The sequence below is a fragment of the Anser cygnoides genome, chromosome 7 (assembly GCF_040182565.1).
Source record: "Anser cygnoides isolate HZ-2024a breed goose chromosome 7, Taihu_goose_T2T_genome, whole genome shotgun sequence".
Lineage (NCBI taxonomy): Eukaryota > Metazoa > Chordata > Aves > Anseriformes > Anatidae > Anser > Anser cygnoides.
In genome coordinates, this window is record NC_089879.1 from 8,768,198 (window position 1) to 8,793,878 (window position 25,681).

At 40.3% G+C, this 25,681-nt stretch overlaps 1 protein-coding gene across 12 annotated transcripts in view; it reads left to right on the plus strand.

Moving 5' to 3' along the window:
• Nucleotides 1–25,681, plus strand: part of ABLIM1 (actin binding LIM protein 1) — a 192,048-nt gene that overhangs the window by 81,330 nt on the left and 85,037 nt on the right. For all 12 annotated transcript variants that reach the window (XM_067000417.1, XM_067000418.1, XM_067000415.1 and 9 more), the window contains 3 exons: nucleotides 6,732–6,866; nucleotides 18,726–18,909; nucleotides 19,264–19,373. In XM_067000417.1, coding sequence (XP_066856518.1) covers nucleotides 6,732–6,866; nucleotides 18,726–18,909; nucleotides 19,264–19,373 — 429 coding nt within the window. Of the gene's footprint in view, nucleotides 1–6,731; nucleotides 6,867–18,725; nucleotides 18,910–19,263; nucleotides 19,374–25,681 lie in introns of those variants that run through there.

Genomic DNA, 25,681 nt, shown 5'->3' on the forward strand with positions numbered 1-25,681 from the left:
AACATGGGTTGTCATGTATGCTATAATGTAACAAATACAAGCAGAATAATTTTGTCAAGTCTTTTTGTTTCTGCACTGTAGACCATGCTACAAAACCTGCTCTGTGTTCACTGTTGCAAACTTGAGGCAAGTGACCAAGGCAAACACCTGTGGACAGAGGAGGTGAAATTTGTTGTTGCCCAGCAAATGAAGGCAGTACTACAGCTGGCTTAGACAATGTCACACAGGCTCCGATGCTTTCGTATTGAGAACAGTATCAGTGATACTTTCACAGTTTTTATATGTATGCATGTGTGGGGCATGAACTTTCCATTTTTTGTTTGTAAGTAGCAGTGGACTGTTCTCTCTTTGAGTCCAAGCTGCAGTTGTTTATGTTCTAGGACGTTACTTGGCATTTGTCTGTAAATCTTCTATTTCATTCTTTGGGTGGCATCAGCTCTACCTATGCAATTTGCATACTTATGAATATTTAGGAAAGTACCTGAATACCAACTTTCTTATTTTAAAATAGTATGTTTTGTCTTTTTTAAAAATGGTTTCTGGTAAGAAAATTTTCACATGCTATTTTCATGTAAATTATGAGTTTCATATTTTTACTTAGAATGTTTTCTCAACTGTTGTTCTTGTGAACTCCCCCAGCCTCTCATCCTAGTTAACTAGTTCCACTCATTAATGCCGTTACAACTTAGTTTGGCTTTTAAAGAATCTCTCAGGATAGCAATGCAACCTATTTCTAGGCTGGACAAGTGCTGTGATTTGGTGTCTTACTTTCTGCATAGTGTGTTGTGAAAAAGCTTCAGTTGTTACCTGCCAAGCTGAGGGGTGCAGGGGGTGAAGGGTCAGTCATCTGTTCATTACTGTGTTGTAGTCAGGCCTGCGGCTGGCCATGAGATGCTATTTTGAGGATAGATACCTTTGGTGTATTTTGTTCTAGCTGATAAACTGTGGCTGAGGAAGCAAATGTTATGGTGATAACTCAACAGGATACAGAGGTAAACTGTCGGTTTTTCTTAGGTCTTCTCTGCTTTCAGTATCAGGCTAATTGGAATAGGAAAATAATACTTCTGTGGAAAATGCCAGAAAGCATCTAAAAATATGGCAAATAGGAGTTTAAGATTTTTTCCCCCTTTAAAGGTACCTTCTCTGGTTATACGTAGACTGTTAGAAAAGCTTTAAGACAAATTTCCAGGAAGAGAGTTTTAAAATGTGATTCTCTAGGTACAATTTGAATGGCAACAGTGTAAGCAAGCTGCAGTCTAGGATTTTGCCTTAGGCTTTTTCCTGTGTGTGTGGGCACGCAGCTCGCTGCTGTCTCTGCAGGGAGTGCCTCCTGCCAGGGTGTCCCGCAGTTCCCCACGATCCCTGTCCCGTGCCTGCAGCTAGCGACTGCAGTGCCTCCTCTGTCTGCTCCTGGCAGCTCTGGGGTTGCTTTCAGTCTTGGTCAGTATTTGGTCACCTCAGCTGATGGGGTTCTCAGGCTTAAGATTCAAGACCAGGATCTGCAGAGAAGCAAAACGATACTGTCTTTGTCACCCTTGTTTTTAACAGGTATTTCAGTAGCTCCTCAAGGCTCCTCTGTGCTGGCCTCCTGTCTTCACTACGAGAGCACAGGGAGTAGGTGATATGGCAGGCCTGCCTCTTGAACGTGCTCCTGTGGTGCCTTTCCTCCCACAGCAGCTTTTGCCACAGTTAGCATTTCTGAGCTTGCTGTCTGTATTAGGCCACTCGTAAGATATGAAGGGCAGAGCTGTGAAATCCTGAAGGTCCCCTCACCTGCGCTGCTCTGGGTGCAGGATGTTCTCAGTGCTGTGCAAAAACCCTCCAGAGGCTGCGGAGCCAGAAGTCATAAAAATTGTATATCCTAGCAGGAGGTGAAAAGTCCCAGCTGCTACAACACGGTCAGAATGACTGAGCGTAACTCCGCATTTAGCTGCGAAGGTAGGCATGCAAATGTGAAAACTAAAAAATTCACCTTTTAGACAACACTAGCCCATACCCTCCTCGTGTTTAAATTTAGACGAAGCTGCTTTTTGCTTCAGTTAAGAGCAGAAGCGAAGCCAGCATATTTTGCTGTAACCTCGGCTTTGCAGCATGCTCATAGCAAGGCGTTTCCCAGAAGCTTCTTTCTGACTTCCAATAAAAAGCCGAAGTATTTTGTGGCTTGCAGCAGAGCCGTGGAGTCTTGCCAGCAGGATCTGCAGCTCAGAGTCACTTAGCTCGTCTGGTTTCCCAACAGCTCTGCGCTCAGGTCAAGCTCAGGGAGAGAATCATCAGAAAGGGAGGCCGCAGTATTTATTTGTCTTGTTTTCTTTAATTCAACAATTGTTACTCTTCAGGTAATACCTGTAATTTCCATTTCAGAAGGACTTGGTGCTGAGGTTCTTCTTCTGGCTGAGGCAGCAAGATGTTTAATTGCTATTAAACCTTTGCACAATGATCTGCACTACATAAAGCAGCACTGACACGGCAGATTTAAACTTTGCACAGCAAATCAATTCCCTAATTTTGTTCAGAAAGTACATCAGGCTTGTCACGAACATGGGGTTGTTAGTGGTCTCTTCTGTCTCCTTTTTTAATTGTTGCTTTTTCTTTGGAAATCTGGGATTATTTGGAGATGTTTTGGTAAAACACAGAAATTAGCACTCTAAAGCTGGTGGAGTTGCTTTGAATTTACATCAATATAGTGAAGTTGCTAAATGTAATGAAATCAGCATGGCATGATTCACAAGGGATGACACAAATTATGCTGATAAGTCTATGGAGTGAGATTAGCACAAAGCAAGATCAGTGACAGAAAATTCCTCAGAAAACTGAGGTTTTGTTGTTTTTCTGTTTCTTTCCTTAAGGAAGAAATCAAGTAATCCAGACTTCCCAGATGTCCATACTTGTTACTCTGGGTAAATGGAATGTTTAATAGGCCATTGATCTGTCTTATTGGAAACCCAAGTGAGCTGAAGAAAGCATTAATTATCCATTAATTATTCATTTAAGCTGGTCTTGGAAGCAAAAGTGGAAGTCTCAGCCTAGCTTGTCTTGAAAACTTGTGTACCTCTCTGCCCAGAGATTTCTTTTTCATTAATAAAGATAAAAATAAAAAGTCCAGGCAGGGCACAACTGCGTCACAAGTAAAAACTGCTAAAAAGCAACTTGAAACTTTGGGAAAGTTTCATTGATGATCTCTTGTAATTAGGCTGTGCAAAATTAGAAGGACTGTTACAGCTTAGAAATCTATAGGTATTGTAGCTTTTGAAGTTATTCCTGGAAAGTGCTGAAGGAATAAAAATAAAATGAAATATTCAAAGAAATGCTCACGCCTATTTGCCCTGTATGCCTGCTTCCAGCATCCCTTGGGGTTTGTTCAGGTATGGACATTGCACTAGTTCAGCTAGAGCCAGTTTTAAAAATAAAAATTAAAACAAAAATGTGTTAGTAGCCTGGGTATTTTTGTACTTTTGACAGAAAAACATATCTTTAAAATGATCCCTTCTACTAGTAGGCATCTGCACCTTCCTGATGTGAGATAGACAAGTTGACAATGTTTAATCTTGCACTAACGGATCCCTGGGCTATGTTATGCTGGTTGGGCCAAAGAGACAGACAATTGCATCTTGAATTCATCCGACGTGGCCTGTAGGTAGGCAAGTACCAGTGCACACCAGTATGCTAGAGCTGGTAAATACCTGACTTGCATTTCCACACCCATGCAGAAAGTATGCAGCTTATGATACAAAGACAACTGTGAGCCCCTGTACTGAGCCAAGAATGTGTTGCTCTGGGAGCATTTCTCCTTCAAAATTATTAGTTTATATTCTTTTAAATTGGAAAGAAATCCATTTTAGAGTGACCTGAGAAAACTGCATAGTGTGCTAAAACAGATCATGCAGGTTTGCTCCTAGCTACTGTAAATGGAAAGAAAATACTGGTTTCCTTCTAGATAAATCTTATTTTTATCTGTTTTTACATAAGTATTCACTAAGGTAGTTAAGACTTCTGAGCAGCAGACTGTGACCTGCTTCAGATTTGGATGGTCTAGCCTGCCACCATAATCCAAGCTGAAGAATCCTGAGCTCCCAGTACCTCTCTTAATTTCTGGCTCTGAGTTTTCAGACCCAAAGCAGCTCACAATTTATATGGCCAGTAAGCTGGTTGGACTTCAGTCAGGAACACATAAAATAAATTGCTTTTAAAGGTGTTAGTCCTTCTTTAACTCCCTGTTCTGATGCCTGTCTCGCTCATAGGCACTGATGCCTATAAAGGGTCAACTCTGCCTTCTGTGTGTTGCATATGTCCAGAGAAAAAAGCTTGCAAGCAATTCCTTGCAAGAGAACAAGTCAATTACTCAAATCTTGACCTACATTTCCAATTTGAGGCCAGTAAGACAAGCAACGTAATTAGCTTCATTAAAGAGATCGGTCTGGAAATAGCAACTAACAGCATTTGTATTCATTAAAGGGCTGTAAAGGCAGAACTTGAAGTTGCATCGTTGGACCAGTCTTGAAAACATTTACTTATTCCCAATAAAGAGCAAAAACTTGTCTTTCAGATCAATACTAGAAGGTTTGAGTGCTGACATGCAGGGTGTGCTAGGGTGTCCTCCACACGAGTTTGTGAGCAGAACACTGCAGGTACGGATTTCATTTGGCACTGTGCGAGTCCTAGATAACATGTGCCCAAATCCTCAGCTCATTTCCTCCTTTGAGCAACTTTAAAAAATCTGCTCTGATACCTTTTCTTCAGTTGGCTCCAGGCCCACCTTGGGCTGTCTGGATCAGAAAGGGAATTTTCCTCATAATAATTTCCTTTGCTAGCCCCCTGCTTGTCTCTCTCTGTTTTTTGGTGTTTTTTTTTTTTTTTCCTTCTTATTGCATAAACTGTGTGTTTCCTTGGTTACAAGTTAATCGTCAATAGTCTTGTTTGGAAGAATAATAACTTCTGTTCCAGAAATAGTTTTGTATTGCAGCCTATTAAATGAGGTTCACTCAAGGCAAGGCATTTACTGGGATCTTATTTAGATGGAACTGCTAATTAAAACATTGGTCGGCATTGCCAACTGCGCTCTGATTCTGGATTGAATTGAGGGGAAATAATTGAAGTGAGGCTACCAGAAGAGGAGGTATTCACAACTTGGTATTTCAGTAGAAGAATTCATCCATTTGCTTTGAAGGCTTTTAGGGGACTGGGGGGAAAACAAAACAGCAGCTGCCATGTTAGTTTGGCTGAATTTACAGCAGAAATTATTGCTTGAAATATGTTTTCTTCTCTATTCTGTATGCTGTTACTCCCCTTAAGTCATTTTTTTTATTATTAATCTTGTACTCACTATATCTCACACAGTTATAGCAATATATTTCTTCACAAAGGCATTTATAAAGGACAGTAATGTAGAAGAACTTCATGAAGTGATAGGTTTCTTTTGTAGCAATTCATTGAGAAAGGAGAGGAAAGTGGTACAGCAAGTATGAACAAGGTATGTGTTCTGTTGCTGTGTAAGCACTAACCTGGAAAAAAAGCATTATCCTGCTTGGGGAGATGTCAGGAGCTGGTCAGGAAAGGAAAAGAGAGCTCCAGAAAATGCTGAGCTAAAATAATCAATATGATTGCCAGCGACAGTGAAGATGATATGGGTATATCAGCAGTCAGTCCAAGAAAAGCAGGGCAGGAATGGCAGGGAGAGAGAGACAGGGTGAAGAGATGCACATTATCTGGACAATGTTCTGATAAGTATCAGTGATAAGTATCAGTACTTTGGGAGCAGCATTAGGACAGCTGCTAAAATGGGATTTAGGAGGGGGATTTGAGGGAACATGGTTTTGTTTGGGAACATTCTGGATAACACTTTCCACTTCACACAGTCCAACTGAGACACATTTTTTGTTCTACCTTACACCCGCGCATTGCTATTGGAGCCCAGGCTGACACAAGGCACATCTGAAGAGAAAGTTAAACATTGCTTTACAGAAGCCAAATGTGGAGCAATAAAACTTTTATTACCGTAATGAAATATACAACAAAGCTTACACAAACCTTTCCTGTTCCTGCCCAAGCTTTGCTAAGGGCTGTGGGATTGCTGATCATTTCCCAGAACCTGGAATTTTGTCACCCTGACTACATTGCATATGCTTTGTGCATTTCTGTCTACTCATATTATCTCTAATTTGCATGAGATAGTTGTTTCTGCAAGAAACAAATAAACTTGGCTTCTATTCTCTACAGATATGCTTTCCCGGTATGTACTAAAACAAAGTCGAGATAGTTGTAGTTTTGTTATAGCCATTTGCATGCAAAGTCAAGCTACCTCATTCATCTTTTTTATCCCAAAACATGACTTGGAACTGCTTTCCCTTCATTCTTTTTCTTGGATTGTATTCTGTATTTTTGTATTAAAATAGTCCAGTTCTTTTTGCCTTGTGTGTTTGTTGAATGAATTACATGCATTCGTGTTCTTGGAAAGAAAAGCTTATGGACTCTGAAACATTTTGTGGTGTCAAAACTGTGGAGGGAATTTTTCCTCATCTTCACGTGTCTATGGCAGCCTCAGTGGAAAGAGATAGTAGATATGGGTGGCTCTAACTACTGTTTTATGAAAAGACTATATATTTTTTAAATGGTTGTGACTTTTTTGATGAGTGTGAAATGTGATTGGATAAACTTGTGATGAGAAGTGACTGGGAATACAGTTTTATGTATAGCAGAAATTCTTTAGGTTTAAATCATATTTGTTTGCTTTACAGTGGCCCATCCTCAAGAGCCTCACCACCCATCGGAAAAGCCAGTCATCCACTGCCATAAATGTGGAGAGCCATGTAAAGGTGAAGTACTCCGTGTTCAGGCCAGACACTTTCACATCAAATGCTTCACCTGCAAAGGTAAGACCTTGATGTTCACCTGTTAGAAATGAGTCAATTTATGAAAATGTACCTTGAAGCAGTTATGAGAGGTAAAGCTTCCTGCGATCTGCAGGATATTCCTCTTGCTCAATGCGTCAAGGGTTTGTGGGTGGGGAAGGTAAAGAATGGATAGTAAAAGGGCTGAATCACCCACATACAAGCAGCAAGATGATCAACACTACACAGAACAAATTCAATGTGCAAACATTTAGAGTGTAATTGGAAAGAAAGATTATATTGGATATTTGATTCATGAGGGGGGAGGTGATAAACTTACCACTACTAGGAGACTCAGAATGTTCTCACACTTGATTTTGGCCCCCCACTGATTCTGTCTCCCCTTTTTTTTTTTTTCCTGGTCTCTCAGTACTGCTAGGCCTCTACTTCTTTTTCCAGCCTCCACTTTTTTTTTTTTGTGGCCTTGATTTCCATTTTGGTCTCCTACTACCTCTAAGGCTCCCACTAACTCTCATTCAGTCTATGCCTTATTAGTTGGGTTTGCCAGCGAGTGTTGTCTTTTTTGTCTTTGCCTCTTTCACTTAGAGGAGGAAAAGGGGCGTGTGGAGGAGGTAGCTCCAAGTTCTGTTCTGAAGCTTTTACCTGAGCTTCAGAGCTTGTTTGTTGTTGACCTCTTATATTTAAGTGAATACATTTTTTTGTTGTTGTTTAAACTGTATAGTAATTTACTCGTATTGCATATTGTCTGACCATATGGTTCATACGAGCGGGACACAGCTGCTGAAGTAAGCATTTTTCTTTTTAGTCTAATGGGCTCTTAATTTAACGTGACTGTGCCTCTAAAGGAGGTAGAATTAGACACTCTCACTTTAGACAGTTTGGTGTTAGCCAGAGGAAAAAAAAAAAACAAATAATGAGAGCAGAATGCATCAGCTGCATCTACAGGCGGTTTAGTTGTCTTTCTGCTTTATGCATAGCAATATTTGCTCTTGAGATTTCAGCTCATACATTTACAGTGTGAAAGCCTTGAACAAGCTTGTATGACTGAACAGATAGACACCTGCTGAAAATGTTTAGTTTTTACTTCTAGACTTATTCCGATATTATTCCAATAGTCTAGTGAAGATGAGGAAAAAACGCATTTGCTCATAAAGCTGTCACAGTAGTTGTACTGTAGCAGGGTTTCGGTGCGACCATTTTTAGTCTGCTGTATATGGGATTCCTTTTCGTTGTTGCTGTTAAGCGGGTTTGATATGATCATAATCCTGCTTCCTAGGTAGTGTCAGAGGCACGTAGGCACGCTGTGTCTGCTCGCCGTGTGTGCCAGCGGTGGGTGCTGCACTGCGGGAAACAGGGGCTTAAACCTCCGTGCTGCGCTGGCCAGCCCAGGACGTGCTCCATGTCCCGTAACGTGATCGGGCGGTTCTCATGCCCAGTAGTCTGGTGCCGTGTCCATCTCTGGAATCAGTCCCGGTAAAAAGAGACAGTAAAACTGCTCCCTGACAAAGGAGGCAAGGAAAACCTCTACCAATCAGTGTGTTTACATGCCCCCAAGATAAGGGGTAGCTTGCAGTTATTCCGTGCCCACTGAGAACCAAACGCATACCGCCACTTTGTCGTATCTGCCCAGCAAGGCTGGCTGGTTCTATTTGTAGCTCCGCATAAGAGCTGATAAAAGAACAGAGCTGAAAATGGTGCGCCTTGTGCCCCAGAAGGCGAGCTCCTCAGGACTCCTGATAGGCAAGGAATCTCAGGCAGCCAGCAGCTGACTTGGAGCTGGAGTTAACAAGGGAATGATGGACAGGGGACGGTGAGAGACGTTTAGGAGTGTAACTCCAGCAGCACTATGTAGAGCAGTTGCATTTTGCAGTGTTATAACAAAGTCACTCACCTTGCTAAGGAACTACCATTCTGTGTTACAAATAGAGGTTTAATTGGATTCTGTTTTGCCTCGTGCGTTAATCTCTAATTGTAATAAACAGGTTTTAGTTTATATATTAGCAAGAGTACACGGCTCTGTAACCAAAGTGTTAATGGTTACCTGGCAATGGAAGCAGCAGGTGGAAAGGAGGGAGGCTGAGATGTGAAGGTTGGAGGGAGAGGAGACTGTGCTTGAGATCTCATTTTTTTACTTCTTGTCTTTAATAACAAGAATGAATTCGTGGCATATAAAGAAGTAAAAAAAATATTTTTGTAAACTTCCATGCACATGAATAACTTATTTGGAAAACTAAGACTATACACTGCAACGTCTGTTACTTATGTAAATGTGCATGGGATCAGAGCATAAATTACGTTGTGCACTAGCAGAGATTTTAATATCAGTTTAAGTTGTGATCTGATAGGAATTGATTTTTATTTTTTTTGTCATTGGCAGTAGATGACAGCTCATTTTACCCTATTGCAAATACTAGGAGAGGAAACTTTGAGGCTAGCAAAATTGCTATAATGAGACTTAATAATAAGCCTGTGATTCATCTTTTGGGTTAGAGGGAAATGCTGGTTTCAATACAGCCAAAACAACAAAATCAGCTTTAAGCTTTGCTAGTAACAAATAAAAGTTTACAATGCTTGATTTTTGGCTCATGTAGAGAGACAGGCTGCGTTCCCTTACCAAGGTAATGTAATATTAGGGGCATTTCAGATAGTGGGCAGTGTCCCTATTCTTGATGTTGAATATAAATTGGAAAACAAAGCTTACATGTAGTAGAGTCTAAACAAAGAAAAAAACAAAAAACCAACCACCTCATAAATGAGTAATCCTGCTGTGTGTATATGGGTAGCGTCCTCAAGTTTGCTAGTCCTTACTAAATGTCATAAATGTCCGCCATTTGACTGGGCTGTGCCAGGTGGAAATGTTTCACTGTGTTTGAACATTATACATGCAATAGCAGTGTCAGATATCAAATAGCAATTACCAGCTAGTACTCCTGCTAATTACGAGACAAAGCCAAGTCTTGGCATTCAGGAAGCATTCCACAAGCCCAGGTCTCCCATGGAGAAGCAACTTGTAGCTTCTGTTAAAACATTGCTAGAAATTAGTGTAAGATGCTTTCTTAATTACAGAACAAATATGCTAACTCTCTTCTTTTGAGTTGGATGTTTTTGAGGGTTGTTTAGGAAAGCCTACATAAATATGCACTTCCAGCATCCTTTATGGCATGTTCAGGTTCCAGGCACACGTCTGTTTTGTCTATGGGATGACTTTTACAAGGCTCTGTCATCTGTAGTTCAAAGAGCTTAACGGGGGAGGGCTCCTAAGTTTAGATTTTGGGATGCTCTGTAATCTTTGACTTTGAACTGGATATTCCTCCCTTGAAGGACAGGGAAGCAGTTAGGGTCACGTAAGCAGACACTGTATCAACAGGCTGGAATGTAGTTTAAATCATTAGTTCTTTGACCTTTGATCTGTCATCAGATTCCTTCGGTGGAGGAAGGAGGAGGAGGCTGCAATGTGACTGCGGGGCGGTTGGAGCTATTAATAGGTCAGTGTCAGTGCATGGCAAGTCTAAACATGAGGATCCTCTTGTAGCTGATAGCCAGTGCAGAGATATCTGCATTTCCACAAATACTGCTCAAACACTGAGCAGTGGACCAGGTAAGGTGGCTGGTGGATACAAAGTGTTCCTTCCTGAGCATCAGGAAATGGCACAAGGTCCCTCGAAGCTATGAATCACTGAACCAGAGATGCCATCATATAAGAACTCTGCAGACACTGTGGTTCTGCCTGCCTGCTTGTGAACTCCTCTCCTCAGCTTACTTACAGAAACAGCCTTCAACGTCATTAAGTCTGAGTTTTTGTATTTTCATTTATTTTTTTCTAAAACCTGAGTGCCTCAGCTTTCATTTAAACACAAGGGTATTTCTGGTCATAAAAATAGAAAGCACTGGGAAATATGAACTGGAAATGCTTTTGCAGCAGTATACAAAGAGAACAGAAAGTTTATAACATCCTGGTTTGGATGGTCATGACTTTTGGGACCTGACTCATTATCTCAAACAGCTGCAGCAACCCTGCATCATTTATCCACGGTAGGAAGTCCCATGGAAGGGGGCAAGGAATGCTGATGTCAGTTTGGTTGGGCCTGAGGTCCCTTTCGGAGACCAAACGTTTGACAGGAGATGAAACTAATTGCACTTTTTGGCTGATGTTTATGAAAGCTGACAGATGCCATGTCAGATTTTAATAAGCGACTGGATCCCTTTGAAGACAGGAGGCCAGCAGGATGCTTTACAGGTGCTTGGTGAGTAGCACACAGCATCCTTAAGAGCATAGGGAAAGTCACTTGGGTTGGTGGTCAACGTATCCTTTGCGGAATCGTAGAATATCCTGAGTTGGAAGGGTCCCACAAGGGTTACCGAGTTCATTTGCCTGGCTTCTTCATAAGTTTAGGGGTTTTGTTATGTTCTTACATCCTTGTTTTGCTCATTGTTTTAGAAATCTCTCATCCAAGTAGGTAGAGCCAGGCAATCTAAGGCTAAACTTTGACATTTTTCCACTGACTGCATTTTCTTCAAGGTTCATTTCCCACAGACCCATACATGACTTTGATCTCCACCTAGTGCTTAGTCTAATGTGAAAGGTGTTTTAAATGGCTGAATGATTCTTGCCATTGTTTCCATCCTGGTGCACAAAATAGTGATATCTTACTTGGAAAGCTGTCACGTTGTCACGTATGTGGTGGTCGTTTACTTGCCGTTGAGCTTGGTTGCTAGCTATTGCCTGTTAGAGTGCCAGAAAGACTGAAATACATGCACGTCAGGCTCAGGCAGGAAGGTTTCTCCTGTGCAGGACTGGTGCTTGTATCTTCAGTGTTAAGCAGAAAACCTAAGAGTGCTGACTGAGTAACACTTAAGGCAGTGCCACGGCTTTGATTGGGAAGTTGATTAAATTAAAACTCTGAGCTCATCCGAAACTCAGTCATCGCTAGTGGTTTTTGCTCAATGAATGCTTGCATTAAATGCTTAGATGTTTCAAGGTATCCCACTGGGAAATATTTGTGTCATAAAGACAGTTGGCACTAAGTAGTCATGCAGGCAGGATGTTCAAAACAGAGCGTCAAGGGTTTTCAAGGAAACAGGTGAAAGGCCTGGCTGGAGGCTGGAGGGAATGCTTGTCATGGGGATCCCAGACCTAGTTAGGGGACGAGGGGAGAAATGCATTTCCCTCTTTTGCTCAGGAAGTGTTTTAGCTGCTCAACCTTTCTTCCAGCCAAGGTGGTGAATAGCTAATGAAGCAGTTCACCTGTATTTGTTATATATAGGTAAAGCTCTTCTGACTTACCAGCATTGTTTCTAAAATCAATCTGCTGAAATGAGAAGATTCCAGAACCACTGGGAGCACTGGCCACGGTTCCGAATAGTTCTCAAAACGTGTCTGTCATCAGCCTATGGCAAAGAAAATCTACAGCGGCAGGAGTGTGACAAAAAGTTATCATGGTCTCCTTTACAGCTTTTGCAAAATGCTGTGTGCAGGTTCTTAATAGCGCCTGGGAATCTTTCTGTAATGGTAGTGCCTAAACATGGCTTCTGAGATTTACCAATCTCATCTTGTCTTCTGTTGATATGTACTTTGACGTATATTTATTCCTTAAATGACTCATGGAACTGAAGGGTATGCCATCAAGAACAGTGTTGATAAGAGGAATGAAACAAAGATAGCGAAATACTTCATTCATTTGAAATGTGGAAACTTGAAACTATAACAAGAACATGAACCTTGTTTTTATCAAGATAGGATTTTTTTTAAGCTCTTAGGCAAAAAAAAAAAGAAGGAAAAAAAACCCACCTCCTACCCTGAAACAGATTTTTGTGTATTTGTTTAGATGTAAATGATAAACATAAACTGATACACTGTCAAATTCATTTATGCCTTTAAACACAAAATCCATTATGTCTTAAGAAACAGAGATTATATGAATCTTTACCTGCTTGAGAGCAGTACCATTATTCTATGAAGTTTAGAAGTGCAAGAAAGAAAAAACAGGACAGGAAATTGAATTTGCACCCTATTTAATGCATGATGACGAAGCAGATCATTAGACTTTTCTTAATGAATAGCATTCATTTCTGCAAAGTGAGCTCATGGAGTCTGCTCGTGTGGTTTTGTTTCTTCAGTTTTTAAACAATTTTCACTTAAAATCTACGTGGAGTTGTTTTACAAAGGGCCTGCTTTTTTCAACTGTCTCTGACAATAACTATGGAAATCCTCCATAATGCTTGGTAGGATCAAATTGTGCTTCTGTTCACTTCGAACAACTCTGATCTTCTCATTTTCATCATCTCTGTTAAAGCTTGGAAGTGATTCAGCTTAGGAATGATCCTGCTCCTTGGAGATCACAGGCAATTGGATTGCTCTTGAGCAGCTATGTTTTGTCTTAATAGCCTGGGCTTGCACTTGCAGCTCTGAGGCTTTGAGAGCTGACGGCAGCACTGAGGCAGTCTCCAGTCCTGTGCTCCAAAGATGTAAAGGAGCGGCTCCATTATAGTTGAAGAAAGAAAGAAGAGTCTGTGCAGCGTGCAGCAGAAGGGATGAGGAATTCTCCTCATTCCATTCACGAGAAAGGCAGGATCATATGCTTGGAATATGAGAGCCTTTGATATACAGATTCTGAAACAAAGTCTGGTGTTTTCCAGGAGCTGTTGAAGATAAGTTGTTGATGCTGATTTATTTTTTTTGTCTCTGTTCTTGTGATATCTCAGGGAATAGAAATGCTCCCCTGTGTCTTCTGTTTCAGAAGGGAGGTTCTGGCCATGTGAAAAGGAATTCCTTCCATCATATCGAGCAGAAAGGGTCTTGGGGAAATGTTTTTCTCAGAAAGAACTGTTGGGCTGGTAGAATATTTCCATGTGGTGGATGCTTACAGAATACCTCTTGCTTTTCACCTTCTCAAGCAGGATTTAATAATCATTACTGGCTTCACTAATTAATTCTCTTGAAGTGTTTCTTTTTCCCATCAGCACAGGAAAAAAACAAAGGAAAATACTTTGATGTTTCCTATTAACTGTCATCACTGTGGATTTATTTTTTTGTTGTTTTATGACATGATACTTGTATCACAGTTATTGCCTACATCACACCACTGGGATTTATTGTACATATGTATTGAACTCAGTGGGTTTCACTTCATTGCCTCTGCTGTTTGTGGCATGAACAGTGCTGGGCAGATTGTGTTCATTTAAAAGAAAATCTATCACAATCAGTTCATCTTTTCCGTGGTATTTCTACAGTGGTTATAAATATGTGCGCTAATACAATATTTTTAAGCTTGAGGGGATTTGTGGTCAGAATCATTACTTCTGCACAGTTGCAAGAAGAAAAATGCTGTTTAAGTCCCTTCTTTGTATACAAAGTTGTACACCAAGTGTGGATTCTGTCATGTTTATCTGTTCTGATTCAATCTCTGACTCCAAGTGAAAGCAGCCTGTTAGAACCAACCAACGGATGTTAACAGTCTGGGTGACCCTTGTTTGGTCCATGTAGCTTAAAGCTGATTAGTGACAGGAACACGTGCTAAATTGCCTGCGAAAATCCGTCGTAATGTGGGGTTGCCAGAACTTGTCTTTAATTCTTGCAGATTGGTGTGTGCTTTCTGCTGTGAAGAAGCCAAAGATGATGAATCTGCTGGTGGTTCACATAATAAACAGTTCTCCTTGTGTCTGCATTCATGACTCGCCAGTAAGAGAGAATTTAACTCGCTCTCAGTGACTGGCAAAAAGAATAAGAGAGTGACTGGAATGGTGATTTCATAAGGAAAAGGGTAATCGGGGGAACATCGATTTTTTTAGAACAGTCATCACTGCCTTTGTAACACTCTCCAAATAATTTTATCCCGTTTTCATCCTTTTCTCCCCCAAGCAAAAGGGATGAAGCTTAATAATTGTGAGAGTATGAACCCTTTGATTCAAAGTTTGTAGAGGTTTCTGCAAACAATGATGCATCTGCCACAGCCCTTTGTATGATGCAGTGAAGATGGATTGTCAGAAGAAGCTAGAACAGAGGTTGCACGGAAAGTTACTTCATCATCCTACCTTATTATACCAGCCATGATGACTAAGTGAGTTTTTCAGAAAGTGACTCAGTGGTAGAACTGGGAACCACAGTGAAGAGCCAGAAAGTTAAATATAAGGCTTCTGAGACAGTAGTGTATGGACTGCCTTCAGCTCGAGGCCAAAATATATGTAGACTTGAGCTTTAAAGCTACAAGCTAAAATGCAAACTAAAGGAGGTTAGGAAGAAACTTGCATGTAGACACATGAGCACTCCATAACTCCTCGTGATATTTAGCACCTTCTGAAGCATCCAGTATAGGGCATTCCATACCAATACTCCAGTCCATGCAACATAACCACAGGATCTAGCAGTCTGAATACTGAAGTAATCCCTAACAACTTCTAGGCATTAAAGTAGAGCAAACCTATTGTAAATATGCTTATGCTTTGCTTCTGGATGTCCAGTGGAAAAAGTCTTGGTAGCCCCCTAAATCAAGGTAAGTCTAAGGTCTTACCTTACCTGTGGTGTTGAGATCACGTTATTTTCTGCCAAATTGGATATCAGTAGAAAAAAATGGAAGAATTACAAAGTTTTTTTTCTGGAGGTGGACCTGAAAACCAGTTGGGAACATTTTTTGCAGCATTATAATAGAGCCTTAACTGTAGTTCTTTGTAGTTCTCCTCAGTCACTGATAATTGAGTTTTAGCTGCTTGTGGGTTTAATGCCTTCGTGAAATGTCATTTGTTTGCATGTAAATATTAACACTGGTCTATGCAGAAATGGGAAACTGGAGGAATGCTAGTACTGATGCTCTTTCAGTTCTAACTTGCATTCTACCATGTGATCTTTATTAGTATTCTATTAATTACTGTTACAATAACATTTCAAAATGCCTGGGTGCTGCCATATGTATGTACTTTTAAGAAGTCATCGAGCAGCTCATAATTATGCTTTCCCACAGAGGTCTATAAAGAGGACTTTTAAAAAACCGACATGAAGTAAACAGTCCAGTATTTTCGGTGCTACTTTGGGATTTTAGATTCAGGTTCAAGTCCTTGGTTCAGCCCAAGTTAAAGCAAAATTGTAAAATTCAGTCTCCTATCTCTCGTGTCACTTTTCCTTCATAGGAGTTGGCTGTTTGGGGATGGATTGCTTTCTGCCTCTTAAGTTGACCAAAAATGCCAGCGTAGCACTATGAATATTTTCTTAAAGCAAAACAGGTTCCTGGTGAATAAGCATTTAATAGTGAAAAACTGCCAAGTCACAGAAATCCTCGACTGGTCTCTCACCCTTTAATGAATACACTTATGTTTCCCAGTGAAGTAGTACATGACTAACATTTTATGTAGCTACAATTCCACATTCAAATGTAGTGTTATTTATCTAATCCATGAAGTACAGGGAATACAGTGTGTAAAAGACCAACGCACAACCAGTGCAGATTAGCCACCAAAGGTAATAACAGTTCTTGGGAAATTACTTTGTCCAAAATACAGATGGTTAATACTCTTTATTCCCATTTGCCATATTCAAGATCCGCTATTCTGTCATATGGTTTGGCTGCACGTGTCATAAATTATAGATAGTGGAGATGTGGCTAGATTTTTAATGCTTGACTGTCTCTACTGCAGCCTTCTCCCAGTATTTATGTGTAAATAGATACTGACAGTTTACCCTGAACATTTCAAATATACTTTTTAAAGCAATGCAAAAAGTATTGATGCAGTGAAGGTGGGACAGCTCAGCGTTATCTGGGGAATGGAGGAGTTAATCAAAACCACACAACATTCCTGAAATATTCATTGGTTCAAAAAGAAGCAGCAGCATGAAAGCTTCTTAAAATAAAGCACATGCTTGAGGGGAAAAATGTGTGATAGTGTATAAAATAGTAAAATCTGTTGTATTTATGAAATCATATCTTCTGCTCATCTCCTGTCCCTGAAGCGAAAGCAGGATTGCGTTGGTACAAACTATATTTTCCTTGGACAAGTGAATTAGAGACCTGTGGTCAGGTTCCAGGGCTGAACAGCCCTGGAATAGTTTCAGCTGGGAAACTAGATGACAAGTTCGGTTCGGCTCTGTTGGCTGTACCGTGGCTTTGCAGGCCAGGCCACAGAGTGGGTAGTATCGCCCTGTTCGTGAGTTGGGGTCAAAAAGGTTGTCTGATTCCCAGACAAAAAGAAGATAATGGAGTCTTACCTTCTTCCTGAGTCTCTTCTACATGCCCTTACAAGAAAGAATTGTACCCAACTGCTTTAGTGGCCTAAAATCAGTGAGTGCCTCTGGGGAAATCCCCACTAGTCCAGGAATTTGTCTGGAATTTTAGCCTGGAATTTTTCTGTCAAATGGATTCTTTTTTTTCATGACCATCTAATTTATCTTGATTTCTACGGTGCTGTATTCAATGAGGAACTAAGCACCTGACTGCACCCGTTACTTCTTTGCTGTGTAGTTGTGGTCTTTCATGTTGTTGTTGCTGTCAGAATCAATATTACTATGATCTTTTCTCTAAAACATTAGGTTAATCTGAAAGACTCATCCACCACCATTAATCAAACCTGTGGATTAGGGAGGCTGTCTACATAGCACGAAAAAAACTGTTCTCCAAGCTAGCTCCAAACAAATAGGTTCATTCACAGATTACAGCATGGCCCCGCACAGTGATTTTGGCAGGGCAAGTGAGATAGCGGTGTGCTGACCCTGAACGAAGATGTAAGACAGCCTTGCCTTTCAGCGAGGAGCACAAATCCAGCTGCAGCCTGATACCGCCACAGTAAAACTGTCTCCATCTGCAAAGCCTGCTTGGAGTTGTTGACGCAGTGCAGGCCTTTCCAGGGAAATAGGTGATTTGCTTGATGTTAGGCAGAGGCTTAACCTCTTCTTTCCTGTGTTAGAAGAGTTCCTGCAAGCGCTTCAGGTGGCTGAAGGCAAACTCCCACAAGGGCCAGTGGTGTGCCGAAGATGTGCTGAAGTGAGCAGGTTCCTCACACACGTATTGTCGGGAAAACACAAAGTCAGGAGCATCCTGTTCCTAGTGAATCTGTAATTTGGTGATAACCAGGAGTAAATACAATGCAAAACCTATCTTAGAAGGTAGGCCTTGCTTAGCAATTTCCCCTAAGAATGTGTCCACATCTACCACTCATCTGACAATTAAAAAAAGTATTTCAGCTGCCTCCAGTGTCTTTCCTAGGCTAAAAAACATGCATCCCCTGTAATTCAGTAGGGTTGGTTTGAGGATTTTGCTTCCCCCAGTCAGCGGCAGTTGTTTAAGATTCAGCTGCTCAGAGAATGAGCTTTTCAGTTGAAGTGATAATCTCAGAACAAGATCGGAAAGGCAAACACAATGCAACAGGCAATTAGTGGGGGACATGAGCCCCGAGTTTGTGTTATGAGACTTTTTGCTTTTTAATGTAGTATGTGTTCCGTATAACTCCAGTATTTAAAGAAACAGCAACAGAAAAAGTTCTTAGTGACTGGAAAATATAAAAGCAGATACTTGAGAGATGGTATCTTTCACTATGTCATATTTTATGTTTCATAACACACCAGTCAATCCTAAGTTCCATTTTTCTGTACTGCTCTGCTAACATGATTAACTGGATGATGCAAGGTAACCAAGGTCTTAGTGAGGACCAAGTGCGTGGAAGTTGTGACTGTATGCATTTTTCCAAAGAAACTCTTTATTACAAAGTCTCGTGTAGCCAGAGAATGCCAGTCATTTTCTGGGAAGTCAAGGCATGCAGTGACAGTAGGAAAAGTCAAGAATCTGATAGGAGGAAGCAAGACCACCAGGGTCCTCTCATTTGTAGGCATCATCGACTGTTGCTAACATCCCTTGTAGGTATATTTTTCCAATCTGTATGTGTGTTTGTTTTTTCTTCCAGTGTGTGGCTGTGACCTGGCACAAGGAGGCTTTTTCATTAAGAATGGGGAATACCTTTGTACTTTGGATTACCAGCGCATGTATGGTACCCGCTGCAACGGCTGTGGGGAGTTCGTTGAAGGAGAAGTGGTGACAGCTCTGGGGAAAACCTACCATCCAACCTGCTTTGCCTGTACTGTTTGCAAGTAAGTCATCCCTTTCATCTAGTGTGGCCTGAACCCAGTACAGGAAAAACAGGGAGAAAGGCATCACCATGAGACAGAAGTCTCAAGATGTTCTTCTCTTTAGATAAAGTATGTTGTGTAACATTTTGAAACCAAAATACAAGGCAAGTCTAACCTCTGCTCTGCTTGCATCTGTGGATTGGATTTCTTCCAGTGCCTGGCTTTGCCAAGGCCACATTGCAGAAACTCTTTGGCCTAAGTTTCTGTAAAATATTAATTGCACTGGCGGAAGGCAGCAAACTTGAGGCATGGCGAACAGAACAAAATTTCTGGCGTAACCTTTGCTAAAATAGGTTTTTCTTTTTAACTCTCCAGGCGTCCGTTTCCACCAGGTGATCGAGTTACCTTTAATGGAAGGGATTGTCTCTGTCAGTTGTGTGCTCAGCCAATGTCCTCAAGCCCCAAAGAATTGTCTGCCTCCAGCAGTAAGTATTCCATCTTCTTTCTAAATCCTTTCACTTTCTGAGCTCATCAGCATTTGATTGAAACTGTCTCAATTCAATCTTCTTGATTTAATTTTTCCTTCTCCTTTTAGAAGTGTAGACTCTCTCTGGGAGCCATCCTTTTTTTTTCTTTCTTTCCTTTTTTTTTTTTTAAAGTGTCTGGTACTACAGGTTGGAAGAGACATTTACACTTAGTCATTTCCGTATGAACAAATGACTTTTACCCAGAAATTGGATATTTTGAAGGGCTCATTTTCTTTTATAGACACTGTAAAAGTGTCCTCTTGATGCAATCAGAGGTTTCAGAGTTCATAGATTCCAGTTTTTCCATGTATAGTTGCACAAGCTGAAGTATTCAGAAGAGGACAATGTTAGAGGAAATTAATTTTCTTCCACTCTTTAACACTTCAATTCAATTAAATTATCCTTTAAAGTGGGGTATCACCAGGTTTATGCCTCTGGTAGATTAATACTGCAATGGATTTGTGATCAGAAACCGTTTTCAGGAACAGTTCTTAAGAAACCATTATTTAAAAAAAAAAAAAAAAAAACAAAGAGAGAAATCAAGTTAAGAGTAAAGAGAGAATGAAGAAAGTTTCAGAACGAAATTAACTTGGTTTGCTGTTGAGTTTTAGTGCTTCTAAGAGAATTTGTAAATTACTGATTTGCAGTAAGTATTCAGCTCTGCCTGTGGTAGTTTATTCATTAAATCTTTTGGAATTTCTGATTCTTTCTCTGACTCCTGGATTGCATTTAGTCCACTAATCTGTAATGATTTACCCAGTATAGTTTTATAATTCAAAATGACTGCAGATTTTTTTGTGATACTGGGTAGTTTACCAGCAGTCTTGGTTTTATCAAGGGAGGCTTTCTGTATTTTGTACTGGTACTTGGCTTCGAGATCCTGGGATTATAAAGGGCAATGTAAAGGAATATTTGGATAAGATTTGTACTCAGCAGATGAGTGAAGAGAATCTCAGGTTGTCTGATATGACTGAGAGCATAATCAGGCATTAGAAAAATGGAAGAATAAAGGCATATTTGGGTATCATGCCCTCCTGTCTGTTAAGCCATAATATTCCACTCTGTGGTTTTGGAGCTGAAAAAGCCCAGGCCTAATTGGTTAAGGAAGAATTAAGGAAACTCTAAAAAGATTTAGAAGAATTATAAACCAACATGAAGTTGTATGTGGTATTTCAGGCACCCAGAGAATCATTCTGAGATAAAGGAATCATGTGGAAATCATACTTGTTTGAATTTTTGATATCTAGGAGTGATAACCAGCAAGGACTTAGAGGACCTAGCGATGTGGACAGCACTGCCATTCTTTTTCTTGGTGATAGCATCGATTCCTGAACTAGTGGTGTTCAGTGAGAGAAGTATCTGGATCACACTAGACCTTGTTCTCAAAAAGCGGTGTGCTTGTCCAGCACTGTGGCCCCTTCCCCACAACGAGACTCCAGATGCCAAAATGCTACCTAGCAAACAATAGGCTAGAGTTGTATCACTGATGGCAAGTGGCAGAGCTGGGGAGTCACTTCTCGATAGCCATAGTCTCTGCTAGAATTGCTGCTTGGGTTCCAAACTGAAACCATGGGTAACAAGGACTGTAATACATAATTTTGACTGTCACTTGTACTGAGATTTTGTTTTTTAAATCAAAACTGGGTCCTGCTGGGCAAACTTACCAGTGCACATAACAAGAGAGCTCCTGCTCTTAACAATTTAGTGTGCACTAGGTAGAGATCTGCAAGTACCTGCCACTGTGTATCTGCTTCTTTTGTGGACAGATAGTTGTAGAAGATAGTTGTGGGAGATACAGCGTAGAGGTTCTGGTCATTTTAGAGCAAAACTCTCCAAAACCGACAAATGAAAGCATGTGCTCGTAAGTTCAGACAACTTCAATTAAAAGAATACTAATGAAGCATCCTCCTAATAGAGTGTGTTCAGAGATATGCCAGCTGCTGCTTTAGCTTCGCACAAAAGTTGACTTAGATACTGAGACGCCTTTCTTGCTGGCACTGAAGAGTAAATTTTAATTAGTGTAAGCTGTTCCAGATTGCTTCCACTTCTCTCCTGCTGGCTGAATAAGACACATCAATCTTTTCTAATACTTCACCCTTCTTTGAAAAGATTTTTTTTTTTTAAACATAAGTTCTTCTAGAAAAGAATCTCATTCATACTGTGCATCTATTTTCCATCCTATATTGTGTTCAGTTTCGCCTGATTACTTTCAAGTAGATTACTGGAGGCAGTTTTCCTTAAAACAAAGAAAGTTGGAGGTGTGGAAATTCAATAGACTGAAAGTGTATCAGGTTTGGTTGCTTTACGTAATGTGAAAAAGGAAGCTTTGTATCCACTGGAATGTCTGCATTAATGTTGACACACAGTTTTCTGATGTCTGTTATTTCACATAAATGAAAGGCTTATTGATAGCTTTTCTTGGATGCTTTCAAGGAGAATCAAATGCCTCTAAATACAGGGGTTAAGATCTTGAATATCATGAACCTGAATATTATTACACTCTTATAGTGCCCACCCATGACAATCAGAAGGAAAAATACTGAAAAATTAATTTTCCTTTTTTCTTTAAGAGTAGTTGAGTCCATGGTACTTCTTTACTGTGTTTATATTAATATATTTCTTTTGCTCCACGTATATTACCTGGAATAATTATAGCTTTTTTTCTTGAAGAACATTTCAGTGACTCCTTTTTATTCCATTTTGCTAAGACAGTCTTTTTAAGTATACAGATGCTATAATTCGTAATTTAGTCATCTGTATTCCTTAGACATTGCTGGATGAACAGAGTTCATTAGCTTTGGGATTTTCCTTGAAGTCAGCAGGAAATTTAGGGCCAAATACCTGTATATAGCCTTGCAGACAAATGAAATGGTTGGTGGTCTTTTTTCCTTCTGGTTTTATTTCATATGACAGCATGACAGATGAGACATGCTCTATAAAGCAAAGTGGTGAGGATCGGTGCAGAGCAGCACAGGTGCAAGGGGCAAGTGCCTGGTATTTAAAAATCAAATCAGAGAGGAGAGATGATGCTGAACTGGGTTGTGAAAGACTAGAAGTGTAATGTTGATGGCTTGGATGGTTCATGGTTTTCAAGCTTCTGCCAAAGTCATAAAGTTATTTTGTTTGGGTCTTAGTAGACGAGTAATGTAAGTAGTGTATCCGGTCAATTAGTATTTGTGTTTTAAGCAGTGTCCAAGTTGTTACACAGCATCATGATTGCCTGGTTTGTACTGTCTTAAGCTCTTTCTATTTTCCTTTGAATTCTAGCTACTTGCTTACACACCTGTGTTTGTTATGGTTCATGTAGTTCGACATGTAGAGAAGCAGTTGTGCAGGCATCTGTTATCTGTAATTACAGAGGAGGCTACAGCTTGTCTGTGGTCTATTTGGTGGTGATGGGTGCTCTGCTTCCTCTTCTCCCCCCACCTCCCCCTTACAGTACGGGAGATGTTAATTAACAGAATGAATCTCTGGTCCATATATGACAGCCTCAAGTCAGACTCCCTCAGCATTTTCAATCACATATTCAATGGACTGTTTTGAAGACCACCTTTAAAATTCTGCAAAAATGTGTGTTTTTCTAATTTCATGCTGTAATTTAGAGTAAAAAAAAAAAAAAAGAGCCAAAGCCAATTTCAAACTTCATGTACATCATTTATTATTACTTATTATTTATGCAGAGGCAAGTAGATTCGCAGAATTACCAGGCTTACCCTCTTTAATGCTTCTCCATTGGGCATTTTATCACTGAATTCTCACTAGGGTGGTTGGTGAATGAGTTGATGTGGGCATTTCCAAATACAAATTCCTAGTTTATTGAGACCTTGATTTTTATTTTTAATCTTTTAGAAAGTAGTTAAAAGAATACCTGAGAGCAGAGCAGCCACAGAGACATCCCTGTGCTCGGGGCAGGCAGGGGAGGTAGTGCCAGCAGTCTGCGTTGGCACAACTTGAATCAGCAGTCTGCTGGCTCCGTGCTCATCTCTGAAATTCAGACGAGGCTACTACGTGGCTTTGAGCACAGCTTAAGAGATTGCCCTTTTCCTTGAACAGAGATTTTCCCCTTAGGCATTACACTTCAGAATTTCCATGATAAAGCACATCACTAATAAGAATATTACATTGCTTCCTTGCCCTTTCTGAGTTGGCTCCTTGTCTGGGTACTGGCAAGGAAGTTTTAGTTATCGCTGATTATCTTTTTGCTGAAAGGCTGGATCATTTTAGTGATGTATATTAACTGATTAAGAAATTGTATTTCAAATGAGAAGTAGGCTCTAGATGGGTAGGAGAAAACCTCCTTATCCACAAAAGACTGAAGCGGTACCATCACCTAGCAAGAGTTTTCATTTGGAAAAATGTATCGTCTTACAAAATGATGGAGTTTCATAGTTTGCTTTTCTTCAGTGAAATAGATACTTGTGCCCTATACATGCTCAGGTATGCAGTGATACTTCTTGGAAAGAAGCACAGGGAAGATACCTTGACACCCCTTTCTTTGGAGTAGTCTCTGTTGTGAGCTAAGAGCATTGCAGTACAGAGACAACGTTGGACCAGAGTTTCCAAAATGGCCAGTCGTACGGTGCATGAATAATCTTCGGTGCAGCTGTTCCCTGACCAGCCAGCTTCCACGTGAAGCTTTCACAATGCTGTTTTGTATGTTTGTCCTTGCCCGCTTTGAACATTTTGTTCTGGTTCAAAGAATGACCCAGGACTCTCTGGGACAAATGCTTTCATGCCTATCTGTACAGAGCCTAACAGAGCCGCATCCTGGCTCACAACTGGGGCTCTTAGCTCTATTGTGATATAAATAATAAGCTTAATGCTTAATGAACTTGTGGGAGAAAGATATCTTTGTTAATGATTCAATAGCCTTATCTCTTCAAATAAGACACAGTAAAGCTCCCAGTAAATATCTGAAACTTCCAGCAAGGCTTGTGGCAAAGCTGAAGTAGGGCAGAGCTGGGATACTTGATCTGTTGAAGAAAAAGGTGATCAGGAATAAATAGGAATCATCTTTTGTCTCACTGCCCAAAAAGCGTGGAGAAAGAGCTTGTTTTAGAAACAATAAAGCATCAGAACGGAGAAGCACGTTTGCTTTGCACTCTTCCTTTAAAGACTCTCTAATTTTTAATGTGCATTTATACTCAGGACATAACTCTCCCTTCATTAGAGGCAGAGGCAGGTCACTGCTGCCAGTATTCAGAAATATGCCTTAGCAGATTTATAGGCATCCCAAACTTCGCTGTTAGAAGTTAGCTGCGTAAATAAAATGGACGTAAAATTTCTTTTAATCGTGGTTGTTGTGAAAGGTCTGCACCTAGCCTTTGTAACTGTTTATCCACATTTGACTGAGTTTTCATTATTTTGTTCTTTAGCCTTCTTTCCCAAGCAGTCAGAATACTCCTTCAAGTCTGCAGGGAGGCTGCAAAATCTGAAGGGGAAGACTTGGCTGGCTATTTGGAAGCAAGCTCTCTGCAATGATTTTGGGCTTAAAAGGGTATTAAGCAACATCCAACACATGATTTTTGAGCTCATTCTTAGGAAATATCTTACAATTCCACACTGTGTGTCAAAGCTGCATAATATATGGAGGGGTTGTCCAAATGCTTGGCGCAGATGTAGATAGGCCTTAGTGGAGGACGCCCAGCCCAGTTTTGTCTCAAGGGATGCACGCTCCCAGTACCCATACACATCAGTCAGAGAGAGCACTGGGGAACGATTCAGTTCCCCAATGTAATTCAATAATTTCTGTTTCCAAAATGCATTTTAAAATGGATTTTTAAAAATCTTGTATATAGTTTTGATCCTTAAGGAATTAATATTTTGTGTGTATGCCGTAGCACACAGAATTCTCATTTCATAATTCTTCGCTTATCTGCTGAAGATAGAGAAGCACTCACATATCTCTGTGGCATTTAAGCCTGCACACCTGTGTACTGGAGGGGGATATTTGGGACTTAACAGAAGGGGCCCACGCAGTCATGTAACTTTTTCTTTTGATTTATCATAGAATCAAAACACTACAGACATCATTGTGGATTGATTTCAAACACCGTGATTTAAATCACTGATTTTAATCATAGCTTAACTAAGAACCCAGGAAACCTTGATTAAAATAATTGATTGGAACCTTGTTTTACATTTATACTTTTAATTATTTTCCTAAAGAAAAGGCTAACTGCTAAGCATGAGGATACTCCATATGTGTACATATTTACTTAAACTAGTATAGTTCTGTATAAATTAGTCAAATTCTTTGACATCTG